Below are 23,932 nucleotides of genomic sequence, written 5' to 3' on the forward strand. Positions count from 1 at the left end.
ACAGTCCTTGCCAGAATCTCTAAACAAACTCTAAAATCTTTTTTTAAGCCCTTTGTGTGTGTGTGTATATATATACACATACATATATATACATATACATATATGTGTGCATATACACACACATATATATACATATACACACACACATTTCCCCATGCTGATTCAGAGATTTACATAAAAGATCCTGCTATGCTCAGGGGAAAGATACTTGTAGTGAGTTAAATTATAAGTAGTTTTACAAAAAAGTCAAGGTAGATTAGACACCAAACACCACAGTTGGTTAGAAATATTTATTATCCCCTCCCCCCACATACAGATTACTTCTCAGAAACATGAAGATATTATCCATGTCCTCATCAATTACAGTTTGTAGAAAACAAACTTAACTCATATCCCATCAACAATGTATTTCTATCATTTTTTTAAACAACAGCCATTTCATTTTTCCATGTTAGTTCCAGAATAGCTTCAAGTTTTATCTTTTGGATCGAATCCAGTCAAACTTTGTTTATAGGTAACAGTTTCCTAACAGATCCCCTCCCCCCAACCCCTAAAAAAATTCTATATCCTAAGTGATAAACTCTTCTTGTACATTCAGCAAACTTTATATTGGAAAAGAAAAAGAATAATTGAGATAGGTATTTACTTTCGTGCACAGTAATAAATCTAGCTGAGCTGCTACACCTTGCTTTGCAAAGATGTTTACATAAAATAAATCATCTCTTATCAAGTTACAATGGTAATTTCTTGAAATGTAGATATGAAAGCTATACACTTAATCCACTGAAATTTCCTTCTAATTTTTTAATCTGTAATTAAACCATCACCATAAGGACAAGCTTCATCCCAAGATGTTCCCCCTTTTCCCCTCAGCTATTTCTATCAACTTGAATCCTCTCTCAGATCATGTAGAGATACATTAAAAGCACAGGAAAAAAATGTTTTAGCTTGCTGACATAATGCCCTTAAGTTTGCTGACATAATGCCCACATTTTAACTTTAAAATGTAAAATCAAAGTTAAAGCATCACTTAATTCATACAGTACATTATTAATCAACAGTGCCCCACCAACTCAGAAGTTTCCTAAATTGGCTGCTTTCTCTGCATTTAGTAAGTTTATAACCAATGACTCAATCAAAGAATGTGCTTGTAATAGGCTGCTGGTTTAATTTTAGAATCAAAAGTTTTATATTGGGCTACTTTCAAATATAGAAATGCTATGAGTGCCATATGAACTATTGTTTCCCATTACCTACAGGAAGAATTTATTCAAATAAAATTTTACAAGACAAAATGCAAATCTATATACCTATATAGAGATGTATATATGTATATATTGAAACTAACTAAAGTTTTATAAGCAATACTAACATAGTTCTGGTTACACATTCCTAAAGACTTAATTGTTTTAAAGATACATGTTATAAAGAGGCTTATGCAAAAGGCAAAAATTAAGAATCAACATGATCTTTGAGGTTTTCAATATTACTTCAAAAAGCTGTTTCTATCCCCCATAGAAGAAAACTATGCATTTGTTTATCTTAGGAAAAAAAATTATAAAAAGATAATGCTATCATGTAAAGATTCACAAAAACTATACTGTATATCCCATAAGAGTTATACCTACTTAAGGTAAATCACAATTATGGTTTATATTGTATTACAGACATCACCATCGCCTTTCCTCTTTAATAATGAGAGGGTTTAACTTTTTTTAACTTACTTAACTAGTGCCACAGTAAATCAAGTCCCAGTAGCAACAAGTTAAACAAGATTACAAAATAAGGCATTCTGCTCACACGTCATGAAAGTAACAGGCTTAGTACAGTAAAGCGGGCTCTTATCATTTTTGCAATTTTATATAATCCAAACATTATACAGAAGGCAATCTTTGCCAAAAAATCCAATTAATTGCTATTTTCCAGGGAAACAGAAAAACATACATAAAATCCTCAACTTTGGCTATTTCTCCTACTACCATAAACAGATGCTGATCTTATCTATTTAATCAAGTCCACTATTAGAAATGTGGATAAAATGTCTTTGACTACACCATTTCTAAGCCTGTAGATCACACACTAGATGATTTTTCCAATTATAAATTAAATCTAATATGACAAAATCCCTGTAGTGTTATTTAGGAAAAAAGAAGTGGACTCAGAACATACACACGCACGCACACACACATGCCATCATATTAAACAGTTTCTTTAAACATTAGTTCTTCAGAAAGAATAAAAATTCTTTAACATCAAGCTGCAGCATGTGTATAAGGGGCAGCAATGCAACCTTTTTCAGCACAAGGTAAGAATATGAATCAACTTTTAAACAACTAGTACCCTGAACCAAAGATTTTGCCAAAGATGAACTCTAAAATACATGTTTTTTATGTCGTTGAAATTTGGACTCAATTGCCTGTTGCACTTTTACATTAAGTGTTGCTTAAATAAACAAAAATAGAGCATAAATTCAATATTCTACTGTCTAAACATTTTAAAGCAATGGTTATGCCATCATAAACAGGTAAAATGCACCTAATTTGGGTCTTTTGACACCTCTTGTTTTAAGTTTACTGTATGATAAAGTTCTTCACAGTTTAAAATATTGTGAAGAAATATATTTAACTATATTCACATACATATTATGTACATGTACTATGTCTTTGTTGTACCCATAAACTTTGAATACGTGTGTATCAGTAGGATACCCCACACATATGGCAGGAACCCTGAATAATATGGTTGGTGTGGACTGAAATGATTTCCCAGAAAGGCTTAGAAATAAGAAAAGAATATTATTATGAATAATTATAATAACAAAAATTTTACCTTATTTACATAGTGCCTATCTCCCAAGAGGTAAATATGCTTTACAGACATTTTTTAGTAACTCTGTGAGGTGGGGCATTGGGGACACTATCAATTCTCATTTTCCACAAGCAAGTAAACTACCCAGGACCACACACTTTAGCAGTGGTAGAGTAAATACAGACATGGAGATCTCCTAAATCACAAAGTCTCCAATCACCAGATCAAATAGTCTTGTGGTAGTAATAAGATTTCCATCATTCAACAGAACTCCTACCACAAAGGATTAATTTCTAAGTCCTCATACACTTGTGATTGTGCGTTATATTTATACCACAGGGAGATCAAAACGGTTTTTGGTTTTGGCAGATGAAAAAGTCTAACATTCAGTGTGATTATACTTCAGTGTAACTTCTCCAGTTTAAGTGCGACACAGCTGATTGGTCTATCAGGGAGATGCGGTCAACGTCTAATCATGGCTGAAGAGTTCTCAATCCAAACAGCTATTGCATGATCACAGAGATAGCCTACAATCTTTTATTGTCTTAAAGGTCTTTTCTATCTCCACATATGGTATACACATATAAATAAGCATTTTAGCACAAAATGTACAGTTACCATCAGTTCATGTTTAAATAAACAAAGGCCTTAAGGGTGAACTTTAAAGGCCAAGAGCTCCTCAGAGTGCATGTTGTTTAAAGATCGAAGATCTGGCAACTTTAGAAGCAGTTTTGTAAAAATAGAGGCCTCATTTGGATGGTTTTTCATTATTAAGGTCCTTAGTGCACGAATGAGAGTTTCCTGCAAAGCCTCCACAGAGTTGACGTTTTCTATTCCAGATCGATCTAAGAGAGATCAGGAATAGGGAAATATGAAAGACAGGATAAATTATTAACATTAAATATAAATAAAATTCTTGCTCATCAGTGTCACTAATGAATAGAAAGCAAGGTTTTATACATTTGAATAAAGGCAAAAGTTGACAAATTTCTCAAAATCTCAGTAACAAATCATTAGCTAGTTACTGTATTATAAAGCATATATGTCACATAAAACATTTGATAAATCAAAATTCTTTACTGCTTAAGGATTTCTATTCACAAGAACACAGAGGTTCTGACTTTTTAAAATTAGATGTCATCTGATTTCAACTGCTTCTAATTAGCAAAATAAAATAATGTACTGTATAAACATATTTTCAATACATATGGAATACACTCCCATTTGTATGTCACCACGTGTGGTAGGCGGCCCCTAAAATGGCCTCCAATGATCCCTTCATCCTGGTATTCACACCCTTGTGCAATCTCCTCCTATTAAGTGGACCTAGACTTACTAACTTCTAATTTTAAAAAGTACAGCAGAAGTGATAGGATGTCCGTTCTGAGATTAGCTTACAAGAAACTGTGGCCTCCATCTTAGGTACGCTCTTGCTCACTTACTCTGAGAAAAGCTGCTGCCATGCTGTGAGCCACCCTGTGGAGAGGCCCACATGGCAAGGAACTAAGAGTCGGCTCTAGCCAACAGTCAGCAAGGAACTGAGGTGCTCAGTCCAACAGCTTGCAAGGAACTGAATCTTGCCGATAACTACATACAACTGAAAGCAGATCCTTCCCTACTCAAGCCTTCATATGAGACCATAGCCCTGTCCATAGCTTAACTATAACCTCCTAAGAAACCCTGAGTCACAGGCACATATCATATCCTATCTCTCATATCGTATCTTAACCCTCAAAAACTGTGAGATTAAATAAATGTCTGCATTTGAAAGCCCCTGAATTTTGGGACAATTTGTTATGCAGTAACAGGTAACTAATACATTATGCAACTTTATTGCTATGTAACCCTACATTCACTTTCGTTTAGCATATTGTGTTTATTAAACTTCCCATACAATATGTTAATAAACCAGTCATTTGGCATAAGCCTGCAATAAAGTATCTTACAATTAGGCAAACCTATGTAGATCACCCATAGACTTTTTCATCAGCAAGATTATTTTTTTCCCTTTACAACAGGAGGCAGGAGTATACAAAAATATTCAATGGTCCCCTACATGAGAGGTTGTAATTAACAAGAAAAAGACTTCTAACTTCTACAAGGAAGCAAAACTTCTGGCCATTCACGCCCTTTTGTTTTTTTACAAGGATATTGAGGAGGTCTTCCATTATAAGTGATAGCTGAAAAAGGTCATTTGCAATGCAAGCACTTAAAACAAGGACTAAAATTTAATAGTAAAGGGCAAAAAAAGTCTGATTAACTCTAAATGCAGAAAAACGATAAAAATAAGTTTTTTTGTTTTTGTTTTTTTTTTTTTGAGATGGAGTCTCTGTCACCCAGGCTGGAGTGCAGTGGCATGATCTGGGCTCACTACAACCTCTGCCTCCCGAGTTCAAGCAATTATCTGCCTCAGCCTCCTGAGTAGCTGGGATTACAGGCACCCACCACCACACCTGGCTCATTTTTATATTTTTAGTTTCACCATCTTGGCCAGGCTGGCCTTGAACTCCTGACCTTGTGATCCACTCGCCTCGGCCTCCCAAAGTGCTGGGATTACAGGCATGAGCCACCGCACCTGGCCAGTTTATCTTATATTTAACAAAATTTGAACACTACAACTATATGCTAATTCTTTCTTGGAAAAAAAGGCCAGGCATGGTGGCTCACACCTGGAATTCCAGCACTTTGGAAGGCTGAGGCAGGAGGATTGCTTGAGCTTAGCAGTTTGAGACCAGCCTGAGCAACATAGTGAGACTTTGTCTCTACAAAAAAAAAAAATTTAATTGAATGGGCATGGTGACACGTGCCTGTAGTCCCAGCTACTTGGGTGGCTAAGGTGGGAGGATCACTTAAACCCAGGTCAAGACTGCAGTGATCCATGATCATTCCACTGCACTCCAGTCTGGGTGACAGAGCGAGATACTGTCTCAAAAATAAAAAGAATGTTGGACAGGACATGGTGGCTCATTCCTGTAATCTCAGCACTTTGGGAGGCCAAGGCAGGTAGATCACCTGAGATCAGGAGTTCAAGACCAGCCTGGCCAACATGGTGAAACCTCGTCTCTACTAAAAATACAAAATTTAGCCGGGCATCGTGACTGGCATCTGTAATCCCAGCTACTTGGAAGGCTGACGCACGAGAATCACTTGAACCCAGGGGATGGAGGTTACAGTGAGTCGAGATCATGCCACTGCACTCCAGCCTGGGTGACAGAGTGGGACCCTGTCTCAAAAAAAAAAAAGTTGGATATTGGTTAGTGGGGGTAGGGGAAGGGTCACAATTTTTCAGACAAAACTACCGGCAGAGACCTCTTTCTCTTGATATTTAACTTTGGTCAATCATAAATTATCTTTATAAAAATAAAGCCTTCAGTAATGCTTTGAAGAGTACCTCTTGCCTTTGATATTCAAGTAATGGTTTTTTTAAAAAAACATTCTTTCACTTGATGAAATCGTTTGCCAAACATTTATTAAACATATGTACTGGTTACTGTTCTAAGGTGCTTGGAAATCAGCAGAGAACAAAACCAGAATTCCTTTAAGGAGCTTACATTCTGACAGAAGAAAATAATCACGTGCCACATAACAATGTTTCAGTTAATGGCAGACCACATATAAAAGGGTGGTCCCATCAAATTATAGTGTTGCTGAAAAATCCCTATCTCCTAGTGACGTTGCAGCTTTTGTTTTCGTAACGTCATAGCACAACACATAACTAACAAGTTTATAGTGATGCTGGGGTAAGCAAACCTATTACACTTAATAATAGTAAACAACTACATTACTGATTTAAGTATTTACTATACTATACTTTTTATCATTATTTTACAGTATAGTCCTTCTAGTTCATTTTTTGAGAACTCCTGACCTCAAATGATCCACCAGCCTGGGCGTCACCAAGTGCTGGGATTACAGGCATGAGCCACCTCGCCCGTCCCTTCTACTTAAAAAAAAAAAAGATAACTGTAAAGCAGCCTCAGGCAGGTCCTTCAGGAGATACTCCTGAAGAATGCAGTGTTATCCCAGAAATATAGAAGGTGATAGATGATGACAGCTCATGCATATTACTGCTCCTGAAGACCTTCCAGTAGAACAAAATGTGGAGGTGGAAGACAGTGATATTGATGATGATGAGCCTGTGTAGGCCTAAGCTAATGTATGTGTCTGTCACAGTTTTTAACAATAAAGTTTAAGAAGTAAATAAATAAATTATAAATAGAAAAAAGCTTAGAGAATAAGGATATAAAGAAAACATTTTTGTGTAGCTGTACAATGTGTTGTTTTAAGCTAAGTGTTACTACAAGACTCAAAAAGCTTTAAAAATTTAAGTTTATAAAGTAAAACAGAGCAAGGTAAGGTTAATTTATTATTGAAGAAAAAAAAATTTAATAAATTTAGTGTACCGTAGGTGTTCAGTGATTAAGTCTACAGTCGTATACAGTAATATCCTAGGCCTTCACATGCCCTCACGATTCACTCATTCACCCACAGCAACTTCCAGTCCTGTAAGCTGCATTCATGGTAAATGCCCTATACAAGTATACCAGCTTTTATCTTTCATATCTATTGTTACTGTACCTTTTCTTTGTTTAGATATGTTTAGATACACAAATACTGTGTTACAAACTGCCTACAGTACTCAGCACAGTAACATGGTGTACAGGTTTGTAGCCTAGTAACAATAGGCTATACCATAAAACCTAGGTGTGTAGTAGGACATACCATCTAGGTTTATATAAGTACACTCTATGATGTTCACACAATGACAAAATTGCCTAACAATGCATTTCTCAGAACATATTTACGTCATTAAGCAATGCATGACTCTGGTTTCAATCATATGATTAGTAATTTATAATACCGAAAACTGAGAAAGAATGACAGTAATCCCCACAAACAAAATAATCTAGGTGGGCAAAGAAAGAAACAACTGATAAGTGGGGAAGATACCTGAGTGGGAACTAGTATTAGTAGTAGTTGGTTGGACAGGTGTAGGAAGTCACACAAAAAATTTAAAAATGTTTTAAGTTGTTGGTCTTCCAGAGTCTATTTTGTGTTTAGATGACTTATGCTTCGTTATACAACTCAGAATTTCAGGAAATATCTAAAACCATAGATTGCATTAAATTTTTCTAAAGTCTCCATTTCTAAAACCACGGTTTTTAAGATTTCAAGGCCAAAGAACCTAAAGGTACAAACCTGGTTGGATGGTAAACAATCTTCTGGAGACTATAATGTTAAGAGTACACATATTGAAGTGGAAATTCATCTTCTAAATGGTGTAATAAATGCTACACTAGTACTGTAGAGTTTAACTTATGACACATCTATCTTCCCTCTCCTTAGCTGGTTCTTCACTGCACTCCCAAGCTTGTACTCCTCACCAAATATTCTATTTATTTTCACTTCCTACAGGATGAAAGTCAAACATTCAACAAAAATCTCTATGAAGACAACTAAAATCTGTATGTAAATGAGCCTTGACCTCACACCTACATGCCAGTCCTTAATCTTCAACTGGAAGTGACTGCTGTTACTTTAAACAACCTGAAAAGAAACTTACCTTCCAGGTGTAATTCCCCTTCCATGATATTAGGATTCTTCCAATCTTACAGGCAAACATCATGTTTGAGATTTTTCTCCCCCTTAGCAGCTAGAGCTATTCTGTTAACAAGCAGTATAATGGAAAGGCTTTGAAGCCAGACTAATGGGAGTTCAAATACTTGCTTAGCCAGTAATTAAAAATGGACGTTGGGTAAATTACTTAACCCCTCTGTTCCTCAAATCCCTTGTCTGTGTAACTGTGAATAACTTAATGTCCCAGCTCACAGGGATCTACTGTAAGGATAAAATTATATAATGAGATATAGAAATTAACTAGCATTTCTTCTGACAACCCAAAAACAACAAAAGAAGACAACTATACATTCCCAAAAAGAAAAAGCTATTTTAAAGATAAAGCAAACTATGTTACTTAATTCTAAACAATTAATAGAGAACTGAAATAAACTATCCATTTGTTCCCTGATACAAGGAACATCACCCTTCAAGGTGCAGAGGTTTGGAGAAGAGGTTTCCATTATTCTTTCCCATTTCAACCTCACTGTGTGAACACCGTAAGTACTATTTACATAATCATAATACCATAAATACTGACTTTCAACTTTTCAACTTTGGGAATCAACTGATCAAATCATGACAAACAGTTATAGAACAAGATATAAATGTTTTAATTGACTACATAAAAGGAATGTTACAGCAAAGTCAGAGTACAAAGGAAAAACTGTGTCTTTGAACAATTAAGAGATTCTATCTAAACTATCCAAAAGACATTATGCATAAGTAAAGGTCAAAAAATGTGAGTATATTAAAATTACAAACAAAACCATTAAATTAAAAAATAAAACATAAAAAAATTGAGAGGGAAAAGTAAGGATACTTTTATTTATAAGTTATACTCACTAAATAAAAAGAGGTATAGGCTGGGCACAGTGGCTCACGGTTGTAATCCCAACACTTTGGGAGGCCGAGGAAGGTGGATCACCTGAGGTCAGGAGCTCAAGACCAGCCTGGCCAACATGGCGAAACCCCGTCTCTACTAAAAATACAAAAATTAGCTGAGCCTGGTGTTGGGCACCTGTAATCCCAGCTACTTGAGAGACGGAGGTTGCAGTGAGCTGAGATCATTGCACTCCAGCCTGGACGACGAGTAAGACTCCGTCCCCCAAAAAAAAAAAAGAGGTATACAGAGATAGAAGCATTATATTCAGAGTTGGGTGGTCAACAACCAGAAAATTAAAAAGAAGGGTGTTAAGAAATCCAGTTTTCTGAGGAATAAGGCTGGGAGTAGAGGAAAGAGGAAAGAAGCAGAGACTTTTCATTTTAAACCCTTCTGTAGCGTTTGAATTTTATTTTCCTGCCTAGATACCGCTTTAAAAACAGCTAGTAATTTATGCTGCTGTTTGGCCGGGCGCGGTGGCTCATGCCTGTAATCCCAGCACTTCGGGAGGCCGAGGAAGGTGGATCACCTGAGGTTGGGAGTTCGAGACCAGCCTGACCAACATGGAGAAACCCCCTGTCTACTGAAAATACAAAATTAGCTGGGTGTGGTGGCACATGCCTGTAATCCCAGCTACTCAGGAGGCTGAGGTGAGGCAGGAGAATTGCTTGAACCTAAGAGACGGAGGTTGTGGTGAGCAGAGATCATGCCATTGCACTCCAGCCTGGGCAGCAAGAGTGAAACTCCATCTCCAAAAATAAAAATAAAAAAACAAACAACAACAACAACAACAAAAAACAGCTAGTAATTTTTAAGTGGTAAGGATTAAAATTTGACATGAAACTTCATATATGTTTACTTGTGTATGTTCATATAGTGACATGACAAAAATTAGAATGCACTGTATTCTTTTAGTCTTTCACACTTAATATTTCCATTTTTAAAATATATCCTATATAAACAAACAGGTAAATAGATAGATGGATAGGTGAATGGATAGATGGATAGGTAAATGGATAAAGATCCCCAATATTAATAGTGATCTTTTCTGGTAGTGATATTATAACCTTTTTTTTCCATTTTAATATTTTCCACATTTTCAAAGAACCCATATTAAATTTATAATCAGAAAAAAAGGCTTTTTCAAAAACAGATTAAATCAAACTAAAAATCATGTTCCTACCCTGAAATAACAAGGTTCCTGGCATACAGAGTTTCCCTCTACCCCTTTGCCATCATTTCTTCCTCTGAACTACCTCTGGGAAATTGGCCCTTCTACTTCATCTTACCTGCCTTAATTTATTTTAGAAGAGTTCGCCCCACTGCCTCATACCTGATGTCATTTCAAAAGCTTCTCAACCTAACTCTCTAGCACTAATGACTTACCCATCTAATCCGCCCACCACAATAAAAATGCAGAATTAATGTTAAACATCACTTTGTTCAACCGGATCACTCTCCTACTTAAGAAGGTACACAGACTTTCTTCTGCCCCATATTTTGGTTAAAACCTCTCTGCTTAGTTCTCATAGCTGTTATTCCATAACCTGCTGCTCCCCTAACTCTGAAGGCTTTTGTCCCCCTTCCTCCTTGATGTACACTCCAGGTTTTGGCCACCTGACCCTTCCCTGGCCCTATCTCGTACTCTCCCACGCCTTTCCATCTCTTCTTCATTGGGAAAGCCTAATAATTCAACCTTCGAATTCCAGCTCCACTTCTATATTTCCCCACAGAACCTTCCAAGATGATTTCACCTTCCTTTCTACAACTCCAGCTTACCTCAGTCAGAACTACACAGTTTAGTAGCATAAAGCTCTTTGTGTAGTTTCATCTCTCCAAAAAGAATGAAAACACTTAGCAAGTATGTGCCTTAAAGCTTTTTGGCTCCCCCTGAGCACCTAATAGGTAAGGCATACTCATCAGATAAATAATTTAACAAGTACTGATTATCTGTGGTTTCCAAATAATCGATTTATTAATCTGATATCAACTCAAACCAATACTAATTACTTATCAAGAGATTCTGCAAATGATAGGTAAAATGCAAGAGGCATTATAAGTTAGCTATAAAACAGATATCCCTTATTGACATATTCCTTTCATACTACTCCCACGTCATACACACATTTTTAGTTATCCAGGTAGAGCTGGTCAGAAAAGGTAGCCAAATTATGTTATCAAATGGCATGTCTTTATTCCACTGAGGTACAGGTCCTTAAAATTATACAAATAACTTGTTCTTTTTTTTTTTTTTTTTAAGACAGAGTCTCGCTCTGTCACCCAAGCTGGAACACAAGCTGGCATGACAGTGGCTCACAGCTACCTCCGCCTCCCAGGTTCAAGCGATTCTCCTGCTTCAGCCTCCTGAGTAGCTGGGACTACAGGCACGTGCCACCATGCCCGGCTAATTTTTGTATTTTTAGTACAGATGGGGTTTCACCATGTTGGCCAGGCTGGTCTCAAATTCCTGACCTCAGGTGATCCACCCACCTCAGCCTCCCAAAGTGCTGGGATTACAGGCGTGCGCCCCCGTGCCTGGCCTAGAACTTGTTCTTTTTCAAGAGCTACTAATTTATGGTTTAGCCACATAATCGGAGGCCGTAACTTGTAACTCTCACAATGCCTAGCACAGTGCCCTTTACACAGTAGGAAGCAAATGGGAAACAAAGTCACAACTAAATACTAAAAAATTCCCAAATGTTATAAACTAAAGTGATGCCTAAAAATAGCTGGCACTTACTTAGACATACCCAGGAAAGTGTCTCAATTTCCAATTTGTTATTGGGAGTAACAATCTCTGCCTTAATGGGTACTGTCAGAAATAATTGTAATATTAATGCAACATGGCAGGGACATTGGGAAACATCATAAATGACTCATATAAATAAACATTAAAAACTCAAAAATCTTGCTCACTCATTCAGTGACTGAGTAGCTCTTCTATGCCAGACACCACACTAGGCTCACATGGTACAACCCCTTCCTTTGACAGGATGAGGAAGGAATCCAAGACCCAAAAGAGTAAAGTTACTTACCCAAGTTACCCACATAATTCAATGGCAGAGCTGGACTAAAGCCTACAACTAAGTCACATTTCTCTGCAACAAACCATACTAATACCTCTTGATACTTTTAATGTTTTCAAGTAACCCACATTGTATTTGAATGCAAACTGAAATTCATACTACAACTACCTACCTAGAGATACATAATGTTCTAACAAATTCATGAAATAAAGATTTGGACTCATAAAAAAAATTATGAACAAAAAGCTAAAGACTAACAGTGCTAAATACAAGGCCTAGATTTAAGTATTACTTTATTCCTATAGTACTTTGATATATATTGTTATAATGAAAAAATTAGTTACACAAAAATAACAGGATCATACAATTTAGCATCTTCCTTAAGGGCTTATTCCCTCTATATAACTTTCTGGAACCCTGTTAACTGCCACCTTCTCCCCAGTTGGTCACTATATGCTAGGTGTGGCACAATTTTGAACCAGCTTGCTTACCTGCAGATACCAGGACAACAGCTGTAAACAAACTCATCTCTTCATCACTAAGTTGGAGGGCATTTAGCTTCTCACTAAATTCAAACATAGAGTTTAGCAGATCCCCTGCTCCCATTGAGTGTAAATCATCCACACTATATTTCTTTCCACTTAAAAAGGTGACAGTACGTTCCTTTGCATCAAATAATGATGCAAACCGTACCATTAAAACCTGGAAAAAGAAAAAGAAATGTATTTGGAGAAGTCTAACAGCAATAATAAAAAATAACTTAGTATTCAAGTCAGTTATGAATCATCCCACATATAAAAGAAAGTTATAAAAGAAAAACAGGGTATACTTTTACTCAAAACCACGATATTCTGTTCTATTCTACTCTACTTCTACTCTATTCTACTCTATTCTACTCTGTTCTGTTCTATTCTATTCTATTCTATTCTATTCTATTCTATTCTATTCTATTCTATTTTTGAGATGGAGTTTTGCTTTTGTGGCCCAAGCTGGAGTGCAAAGGCATGATCTTGGCTCACTGCAACCTCCGCCTCCCAGGTTCAAGCAATTCTCCTGCCTCGGCCTCCCAAGTAGCTGGGATTACAGGTGCATGCCACCACGCCCAGCTAATTTTTGGTATTTTTAGTAGAAGCAGGGTTTCACCATGTTAACAAGGCTGGTCTCAAACTCCTGACCTCAGGGGATCCACCTGCCTCAGCCTCCCAAAGTGCTGGGATTACAGGTGTGAGCCACCATGCTAGGCGATTTTATTTTTTGAGATGGAGTTTTCTTCTTGTCACCCAGGCTGGAGTGCAGTGGCACAATCTCAGCTCACTGCAACCTCTGCCTCCTGGGTTCAAGCGATTCTCCCACCGCACACTCCCAACTAGCTGGGATTACAGGCACACACCACCACACCCAGCTAATTTTGTTTTTAGTAGAGATGGGGTTTCACCATGCTGACCAGGCTGGTCTCAAACTCGTGACCTTAGGTGATCCACCTGTCTCAGCCTCCCAAAGTGCTGGAATTACAGGCATGAGCCACAGTGCCCAGCCTATTTATTTATTTATCTATTGAGACAGGGTCTTGCTCTGTTGCCCAGGCTGGAGGTGCCATCACAGCTCACTGCAACCTGAACCTCCCAGGCTCAAGTGATCCTTCCCACCTCAGCCTCCTGAATAGCTGAGAATACAAATACATACTACCACACCCAGCTAATTTTTGTATTTTTTGTAGAGACAGGGTTTCACCATATTGCCCAGGCTGGTCTCAAACTCCTGGACTCAAGTGATCAGTATGCCTCGGCCTCCCAAAGTGCTGGGATTACAAGCATGAGCCACTGCACCCGGTCCCAAAACCACTTTCTTAAGACGAATTCTCTACCAAAGCAAAAATACTCCAAGAAAAACATCAAAAGAAATTCTAGCCACTGATGGCAAAGACACTCTGCCACTCTATTAACAAAGATTCCGAAATGCAATATAAAATTAGAGCAAGAAATAGTACCAGTAAATTTAAAACTGGGCCCTGGCCAAAGGCATTAAAGAAACTCTTTAGGCTGCCAAGTATACCACATGGCCTCTATGCCTTAAGTAAAAAGAGCAAAATTCCAAGGCAGCAACACTTCGAAACATCAACACATCAAATGCAGCCAAGGCAAAGGAAGCAGATGAAGTCTAACTGAACTACTTCAAGAAACCATAACCCAAAGAGACTATCCACAAAGAAAGCTATCACAGTAAGTGTTCTAAGCACCATGTTATAATTGACATCCACGTTAAATCAGTTAACAATTATATTACTTAGTTGTCTCACTCCCTCCGTTATACTAAATCCAGGGAGAAGTGAAAATATAGCCCTGGCTACTTCTCCCATCCATGAAAGGTTGAAAGATTTGGCCCACCAAACATCAACTTCCTCTCACCACCCCAATCTCAGAGTTGTCCTTAATTAGGTCCCAAGGCATCCCACACCTTGGCAGCAAAAGGGATGCCCTGGCGCACACAGAAAGTGAAAGACACCTAACTAAGGACCAGGAGAGGCACATCTGCAAGTTATACAGTAGAGACTACTCCAAGCCCAGGCAAGATACAGTGTTGCAAGAGAAGTGGGACAGAAAAGTAGCCAAGGATCCTGAAGTAAGGTGAAACCAGGAAGAGCTAAGGTGGCACATAAGAAATGTCTGATATATCCCCAAAATATTCTACAGTCTCTCAAAAAACAAAAGTCGCATTCTATTTGCCCTTCTTATTCTGTATCGAATACAGTAAATGCTAGGCTAGGCTTTCAGGAGGTGTCTGCCACTGCAGAAACTTGTTAAGTCCACATCTAAAAGCAATACTAGCACTTAGGAGTTCATATGCTGTAGATACAGAATACCTATATTTCAAATCCTAAATAATAAGTAAAAAATAAATATAAAATCCTAAACAATTCTGGATTTACCAAGTTTCCCAAGTCTCTTCCCAAAATCCTGAGATGATGATTATTTTGTTGACAGTTTCAGACTCTGGACTATAAATACTGACTCAGAAAAGAATGAAAACATCTGCCAGGCACAGTGGCTCACACCTGTAATCCCAGCACTTTAGGAGGCCAAAGTGGGCAGATCACTTTGAGCTCAGGAGTTCCAGACCAGCCTGGGCAATATGACAAAACCCTGTTTCTACAAAAAGAATTAGCCGGGCATGGTGGCTCACACCCTTACACCTGTAGTCCCAGCTACTCAGGAGGCTGAAGCTGGAGAATGCTTGAACCCAGGAAGCAGACATTGCAGTGAGCTGTGATCACACTGCTGCACTCCAGCCTGGGTGACAGAGCAAGATTCTGTCTCAAAAAAAAAAAAAAAAAAAAAGGCAAAAAAAAAGAAAAAAAAAAAAGAATTAAAACATCCATGAAAATAAAATACAACATGCCCTGCCTGCATCAATATTCAGGATAAATAAAACCTACCTCAAAAGTCCCAGCCTTTAAAAGGTTGACCTGGTCATGCTGAGAGAGATCTCTGAACCCAGGAATACGCTTTGCAAATTCCACCACTTCTTTCACTGCTGGAGTGAAGCTCATTGAAAATTCTTCCCAGATTTCATGTCCTGATTTATGAGGATCCACATATGGAGACTTACTCATTGGACAAACCTAGTATACACAAAACGGAAAAACTCTTAAATACTAAGAGGTGGTAAAGAAATGTCAAAAGCAGCATTTCAATTATCAGAAACCCCAACATGAATTTAACCCCCAAAACACAAGTAAAATCTACTGAGATATTAGCACTTTATCCATTTGCTGCCCACCATACTGTAGAAAGCCTCTTGGCAACCTAATATAAATAGCAATTAACTTATAAAAAAAAAAAGCCTAAGCAAAAATATCCTCTATAACAAGCTATTTCAAATATCTGTTGCACAGGTTTAAGAGTTTATTTTGTTAACACTGCTGCCACCTTATGCTAGTATATGGTGTTTTATGATTTTGCAAACAAATTCAATTGTTTGATTCTCAATCTGTTATTCATGGCAGATTATAATTTCCATTTCTTAGGTGGAGAAATGAGACTCTGAGAGGTTTAGTGATTTGTCCAACACAGCTAGAAGTCACAAGTCTAGGCCCAAATTCACATTTAGTTAATATTTCAAAACTCTTTTATTTCTAAATAGGTGGAATTACAATGTTGTAATTTCCAAGAGGAAAAAACAGCAAGGTGCCTCATTTTGTTGAAAAGGTCGCTCACTGCCTGGCCCGGCGCAGTGGCTCAAGCCTGTAAACCCAGCACTTTGGGAAGCCGAGGCAGGCGGATCACAAGATCAGGAATTCAAGACCAGCCTGGCCAACACGGTGAAACCCTGTCTCTACTAACAATTAAAAAAATTAGCCAGACGTAGTGGCACGCGCCTGTAGTCCCAGCTACTCAGGAGGCTGAGGCAGAAGAATCACTTGAACCGGGAGGCAGAGGTTGCAGTGAGCCGAGATCATACCACTGCACTCCACTCTGGGTGACAAAGTGAGACTCTGTCTCGAAAAAAAAAAAGAGTCACTGCCCATTTATCTCAAAAACAATGGTGTGATCGCTGACTTCTACTTCTTCAATCAGGAAACAAGGACTGCAGATACGGGTGTGCCTTCTAAATGAGGACTGGGTGAGGGAAAATAGGAAGCCAAGAAGTTATAAAAAAAAAAATAAACACACCAAAAGGATGATGAAACACACTCTGTATATTCTATTAGTAAAATCAGCCTTTAAATTTTCACTAAATCCATACAAAATCTAGGAATGAGATGACTACAAAACCATGGAGAATATCATGAAATCAGAATCAAAATGCCTACAGATTTTTCCTTCATTAGGCAGCCACTTGGCCAGGCGTGGTGGCTCATGCTTGTAATCCCAGCACTTTGAGAGGCCGAGGTGCGTGAGTCACTTGAGGCCAGGAGTTCAAGACCAGCCTGGCCAACATGGTGAAACCTGTCTCTACTGAAAATACAAAAATTAGCCAGGCATGGTGACGCACGCCTGTAATCCCAACTACTTGGGAGGCTGAGGCATGAGAATTGCTTGAACCCAGGAGGTGGAGGTTGCAATGAGCTGAGGTCGCGCCACTGCACTCCAGCCTGGGCAACAGAGCAAGAATGTCTCAAAAAAAAAAACAAAAACAAAAAAGCGACGACTTAGCCTAACATAAGGTCCACAGAACCAAATAACTACAAGTGACAACAAAAACTTTAATGAAGATTGAGGTAGAGTCAACTATTCCGAAAATGAAAAAGACGACTTTAATTACCTGTCAGTGGAAAATACCAAGCACTATCAAAGGACCTCATGGCTTATACTGGAAATGGTGTGGTACTGCTGTTTTTGATGAAATTTTGGCTGAATATGAACACTGTACTTTGATGTAGAATGTCGTATTTGATGGAAAAATAGAAAAGCTTGAATGATATGACCAACATTAAGTCATCTCATAAGATGAAGTCTGAGAAAATCCTTAGAAATTAGCCTATGAAATTAAAATACTCCTAAATTTATCAAACAATAAAACATCTATGTTCTATATCCAAAGACCGTTTTGCATAATAATGGTTAAAAAAAAAAAAACCTCTTTCTATAGAAATCAAAGAATTTCTAACTATGGCAAGCGAAAAGTTCAGCCCTTTGAGAAAATCCCAAAGCTAGTAAGGTACTAATTAATCAGAATGCTTAAATTTTCAAAGGGATTTCCAAGAATTAAAGGACCAATTCTGCATGAATCATATTTTGCATAAAATCCTAATCCCAACCCCAGATCAATCAAATCACATGCTTGTACCTAGCTGGGTGTGAAATTAGGTCATTCATCAGATGATGTTTATTAAAATTATTTGACCTAAAATACTGTACAAAATTAAGTCTGTAAATTTCTTAGGTTTTCTGACACCATCCCCCCAAGTTAGCATATCTCTCAAATAAAAGAAAATTTTCAAAGCTTTCCCTGATACAACATAAGCAAAAATTTGATTTCACTATACCAGATGCATTCTTCCTCCAGTGTTGCACAGGTAACTATTCTTGTTCTCATTCTGAGAAAATCCATCTATTGGAACTCTATCACATACTCTTTGAGTATAAGCATTGGAGAAGTTCATACAATGTCCATTTGCAATACAAATGGCATGCCCATTTGGGTAATGCATTATGTTCCTCCCTTTGAACTGTCCATTGAGATGCTGCTGGCTCTCACTACAGGGAAAATGGCTGCTAAGCCCATTGCCGCAATGATCATGATTTAAATTATATTGCTCCATGTTCTTGGGAATCCGTTCTCCTCTCTGGGGCTGCATGCTCTCAGCTGAGTTTTCTCGCTGCTCTTGATTATACATAAAGGTATCCTTGTGAGCTCTGGTCACCATGCCAATCACTTCTTCCTTTGCAAAATCAGAAGAGGGAGGAGAAGAGCTTTTGATGTTTTCTTGCTCCAGTTGGGGCTTGGGTCGCAACTGTTCCTGGGCTGGTAAGCCTGTCTGTTCATGATGTTCTACTAATGTGTCATTTTGCAAGTGACCACTGAACTGGCTGTTCATCATGGTCTTCATCGCACTCTGCATTTCAATTAGCATCCTCTGTTTTTCACGCTTAGGAATACGACCAAACCGAACAGCTATTGAAAAAAAGATATTTAACATCTATATTCTAAATAAGACTTGTTTTGTATAAAAGAATAACACAAAATTATCCAATAGTTATGGCCTCTAGTCATACATATAAAGAATGAGTCTGCATGTCTCTGGTCCACATTTTTCTAAACTTGCTGGTCTTGATGCACCAAAGGAAGTAGGAGAGGGAGAGAAAATTTTCCATTTTCCACCAAAACAAAGTTAAGGACATCTATCTCCTAGGTATTTTATAAGCAAAGTCTAAGAAAAGAAATAGGAAATTCGGATGGGCGCAGTAGCTCATGCCTGTAATCCCAGCACTTTGGGAGGCTGAGGTGGGTGGACCACCTGAGATCAGGAATTCGAGACCAGACTAGCCAACATGGTGAAACCCCGTCTCTACTAAAAATACAAAAAGTAGCCAGGTGTGATGGCGGGCGCCTGTAGTCCCAGCTATTCTGGAGACCAACGCAGGAGAATTGCTTGAACCCAGGAGGCAGAGGTGACAGGGCAATACTCCATCTCAAAAAAAAAAAAAAAAAAAGAAAGAAAGAAAGAAAAAGAAATAGGAAATTAGCTAATGAAAAGCAGTTTGAAGCAGACCAGTATTACTACACGGCTCCTTCCTAACAAAGCTGAGGACTGTTCCCAGGAAGGCATGTGTGATTCAGCTACACACATCCATTACCATTAATGGAACTTTGTAGGTAAAATCATTCCCTGAACACCTGGCTCGTCAATTCATTTTTGTAACTTTACTCTCAAGCTCTAACTATGAAATTATCTGCTGTCTTCTTTTCCAGCCTCTTAAAAAAAAAAAAATCCTTAAAAAAAATTCCACAATCAGTAGAAATGCACTTACTGAAAAATAAACTTGGTAGATTTTAATTAAAACCAGTGAAATAAGTAAAAATGAGATAAGTCATCCTCTATTCTTTTAGAAGCTAGTCTTAGAAGGTGTCTTGTCTCCAATAATCCTATCAATAAAAGAAAAGCTTCTTTCCAGTCTAGTATTTACACAGAGATAATAAAAATTCAGTATACTTGCCCAGAAAGCCTTGTTAATCTAATTGTAGCCTCTAACATTATTGCTACCAAACAAACAACTTAATCATGTTTGATACATTACCTCTACTCCTCCCTTCACAAATGATTGTCAGTTTTATTCTTTTAGGGCAATAATAATATCCATCAACTATTTTTATAGCATTAGTACTTTTAGCACTAAAAAAAAAATTTCAGGCAATTGAAAAAACAAAACATCAATTGCTGAAACCTGTTACTCAAGAAACTCCTGGCCAGGCCTGATAGCTCACACCTGTAATCCCAGCACTTTGGGAGGCTGAGGCAGGTGGATCACTTGAGGTCAGGAGTTCGAGACCAACCTGGTCAACATGATGAAACCCCGTCTCTAATAAAAATACAAAAATTAGCCAGGTGTGGTGGCGGGCACCTGTAATCCCAGCTACTCAGGAGGCTGAGGCAGGAGAATCACTTGAACCCGGGAGATGGAGGCTGCAGTGAGACGGAGTCTGTGTCACCCAGGTTAGAGTGCAGTGGCACGATCTCAACTCAGTGCAACCTCCACCTCCTGGGTTCAAGCTATTCTCCTACCTTAGCCTCCTGAGTAACTGGGATTACAGGTGTATGCCACCATGCTCAGCTAATTTTTTTTTTTGCATTTTTAGTAGATACATGGCTTCACCATAGCTGGTATAGAACTCCTTACCTAAAGTGACCCACACACCTCAGCCGCCCAAAGTGCTGGGATTACAGGCATGAGCCACCATGCCTGGCCATATAAAAAATGTTTTTCAACTCCATCGGTTTTAGGAAAAAATAAAAAGTAATCAAATTGCACAGAAAAAAATGGCTCTTTTTAGAAAAAGCAACAACAACAAAAGTTTAGCCAAAAACTGTTTCTGGGATAATAATGCTAAAATACCACTTTAATCAATGTGGTGTCCTGTAAAGCATGAAAATATGTTTTCTGCTTCACCTTAAATATAAGAGGGTCCTTGGTAACCGGTTTATAGCTCTGGTTCATGATGAGGAATAAAAGCCAAGCTCCATACACTTTAGGAACACTCTTTAAACTGGGAACATACCATCTCTTGACATTCCAACAGACAGACACTTTTTGAAGCGACATTGCTGACATCTGTTCCTATTCATTCTCATTATAGAACAGTTTTCATTCTTCAGGCACTTCTTGTACTGGATGTTTTGTTGAATACTTCTCCGAAAGAAACCCTAAGAACAAAGGAAGATTTACTTACTCATTTAAAAACACCCAAATGAACTTATGAACACTGCCCCCATACCTATCTAGTATATATGAAGAACTATATAGTCCCAGTATATGACTCGCTATCTGGGAAACACTATGTCTTAGGACAGAGGGCAATATAATGTTGACACACAGAATTTAATTCGATTCTTACTGGTATGAGTAAGCACCTAACACCTACTAACCAAACAAAATTCTTCTTCCCTTTAGAGATTCTTTGTCCTTACCCAAAGCACCCCTTGCAACAACCACACTATCCTGTTTGTTACCAGACCCTGCCTGCAGTCACATTTTCCATCTCATACTTTTATTCACTACAAATTCCAAAACTCTTGAAGTATGAATGACTGATTCTTTTTTTTTTTTTTTTTTTTTTTTTTTTGAGATAGGATCTCGTTCTGTTGCCCAGGCTAGAGTACAGTGGCACGATCACAGCTCACTGCAGCCCTGACCTCCCTGGCTCAATCAATTCTCCAACCACAGACTCCCAAACAGCTGGGACTACAGGCATGCGCCACCACACCCAGCTAATTTTTGTATTTTTTGTAGAAATGAGGTTTTGCCATGTTGCCTAGGCTGGTCTTGAACTCCAGGGCTCAAGTGATCTGCCAGCCTTGGCCTTCCAAAGTGTTAGACTTACAGGGCATAAGCCACCACCACTCCCGACCTGATTTTTCGTTTGTTTGCTTTCTTGAGACAGACTCTTGCTCTGTAGCCCAGGCTGGAGTGCAGTGGCGCGATCTCAGCTCACTGCAACCTCCGCCTCCCAGGTTCAAGGGATTCTCCTGCCTCAGCCTCCCCAGTAGCTGGGATTACAGGCACCTGCCACCATGCCTGGCTATTTTTTTGTATTTTTAGTAGAGACAGGGTTTCACCATGTTGGCCAGGCTGGTCTTGAACTCCTGACCTCAACTGATCCGCCCACCTTGGCCTCCCAAAGTGCTAGGATTACAGGCACAAGCCACCGCGCCCAGCCTTTTTTTTTTTTTTTTTTTTTTTTAAAGAGACGGGGTCTCGCTCTGTCACCCAGGCTGGAGTACAATGACGTAATAATAGCTCACCGCAACTTCGAACTCCCGGGCTCAAGCAATCCTCCTGCCTCAGCCTCCCGAGAGCTGGGACTACAGGCATGTGCTACCACATCCAGCTTTTTAACTTTTTGTAGAGATGGGGACTCCCTGTGTTTCCCAGGTGGGTCTCACACTCCACCTCAAGCAGTCCTACAGCTTCGGCCTCCCAAAGAGCTAGAATTACAGGCCTGAGCCACCGCACCCAGCCTAAATGACTACTTCTTAAAAAGCTGACTGAGAAATATGTTTGGTAGCTATAATCCCCTCGCTAGATTGTGGATTACATCAATAGAAGTTTGTCTTTCCAGGATCATTACCTGCTGACACTGGCAAGGCCTACTTATACATGACAGAAGTCAATGACTACATGTCAGCAACAAGTAAATGTTACACCACACACCAACAGAGTAGCCAACTATCCAAGGAAAGACAGTTCCCAACTAGATGGCTACAAGCAGCTGCCTTTACGCCACACACAAACAATTCAAGTACATGTTCTGTGATAGGTCTCCAAAGATCTCCAGTTTCATGGTACCAGGGAGGACAGAAAACTCAAGAATGCAATTACCAAAATTATTTTAAACCGCATTTTCCTTTTATATGACAACTAAACACATTTCCCGAATCTATACTAAATAGTCATGGGACACAACATTTTTACATTTTATTATTGTGATACTATACACTTGACTTAGATACTACAAGAGCTGAACTAGACACATTTTTAAGAGTACTCCACAGATGTGTATTTATCAAGAATATGCAATCAGCTCATTCAGTTTGTGCTTTTATTTTCTAGCTATAAAGTAAGAATAACGCCTGCCCCAATATTACTTCACATTTTTGTAAAAAAAAAAAAAAAAAAAAAAAAAAAAAAAAAAAAAGATATACAGAGGAGAATTTTTTTTAAACAATGAAAAAAATGCTACATCTATAAAAAATACTGACTTGTCTTACAAAGTTACCCAGCCATTAAAAGTTAGCAAACATGGCAGGGCACGTGGCTCACGCCTGTAATCCCAGCACTTTGGGAAGCCGAGGCGGGCAGATCACCTGAGGTTAGGAGTTCAAGACCAGCCTGGCCAATATGATGAAACCCTGACTCTACTAAAAATACAAAAATTAGCCTGGAGTGGTGGCATGTGCCTGTAATCCCAGCTACTCGGGAGGCTGAGACAGGAGAATCATTTGAACCCAGGAGGCAGAGGTTGGAGTGAACCAAGATCACACCACTGCACTTCAGCTTGGGAAATAAGAGCAAAACTCCATCTCAAAAAAAAAAAACTAGCAAACTCACAATTCATTCAGAGCCACACTTGAAAATATTTCCTCTCCCATCATGTATATTCATTATCTTGTTTACCCATCATATCTTGCCAAACTAGATTCTTGCTTGTGGCCTCAAGTCAGAGAACAGCAAGAACATGTGTCTTCATCACGTTAATTTTTGATACTCAGGAGAAAAGATTGTGCCAAGTTTTTTAAAAAGAGACAAAGATTCCTTGCATATAGGTAGGGAGGTAGAGACTATCTCACTTGGAATTATTTGACCGATACTCTAATATCAATAACTAGAAAATAGTCAACTAAACTTACAAATAAACTAGCTTTCCCAAGGGCTCAACTTAT

General features: G+C 38.5%; 1 protein-coding gene across 1 annotated transcript in view; it reads right to left on the minus strand.

The window, feature by feature from the left end:
- Positions 1-276: 276 nt before the first annotated feature.
- NR1D2 (nuclear receptor subfamily 1 group D member 2) overlaps positions 277-23,932 on the minus strand; it is a 35,344-nt gene continuing 11,688 nt past the window's right edge. The window contains exons 4-8 of the mRNA XM_055285824.2: positions 21,052-21,196; positions 18,320-18,948; positions 15,767-15,952; positions 12,825-13,035; positions 277-3,653 (exon numbers count right to left, since the gene is read on the minus strand). Of these exons, the coding sequence (XP_055141799.1) occupies positions 3,457-3,653; positions 12,825-13,035; positions 15,767-15,952; positions 18,320-18,948; positions 21,052-21,196 (1,368 nt within the window). The 3' untranslated portion in view covers positions 277-3,456. The remainder of the gene's footprint in view (positions 3,654-12,824; positions 13,036-15,766; positions 15,953-18,319; positions 18,949-21,051; positions 21,197-23,932) is intronic.

The sequence above is a fragment of the Symphalangus syndactylus genome, chromosome 1 (assembly GCF_028878055.3).
Source record: "Symphalangus syndactylus isolate Jambi chromosome 1, NHGRI_mSymSyn1-v2.1_pri, whole genome shotgun sequence".
NCBI lineage: Eukaryota > Metazoa > Chordata > Mammalia > Primates > Hylobatidae > Symphalangus > Symphalangus syndactylus.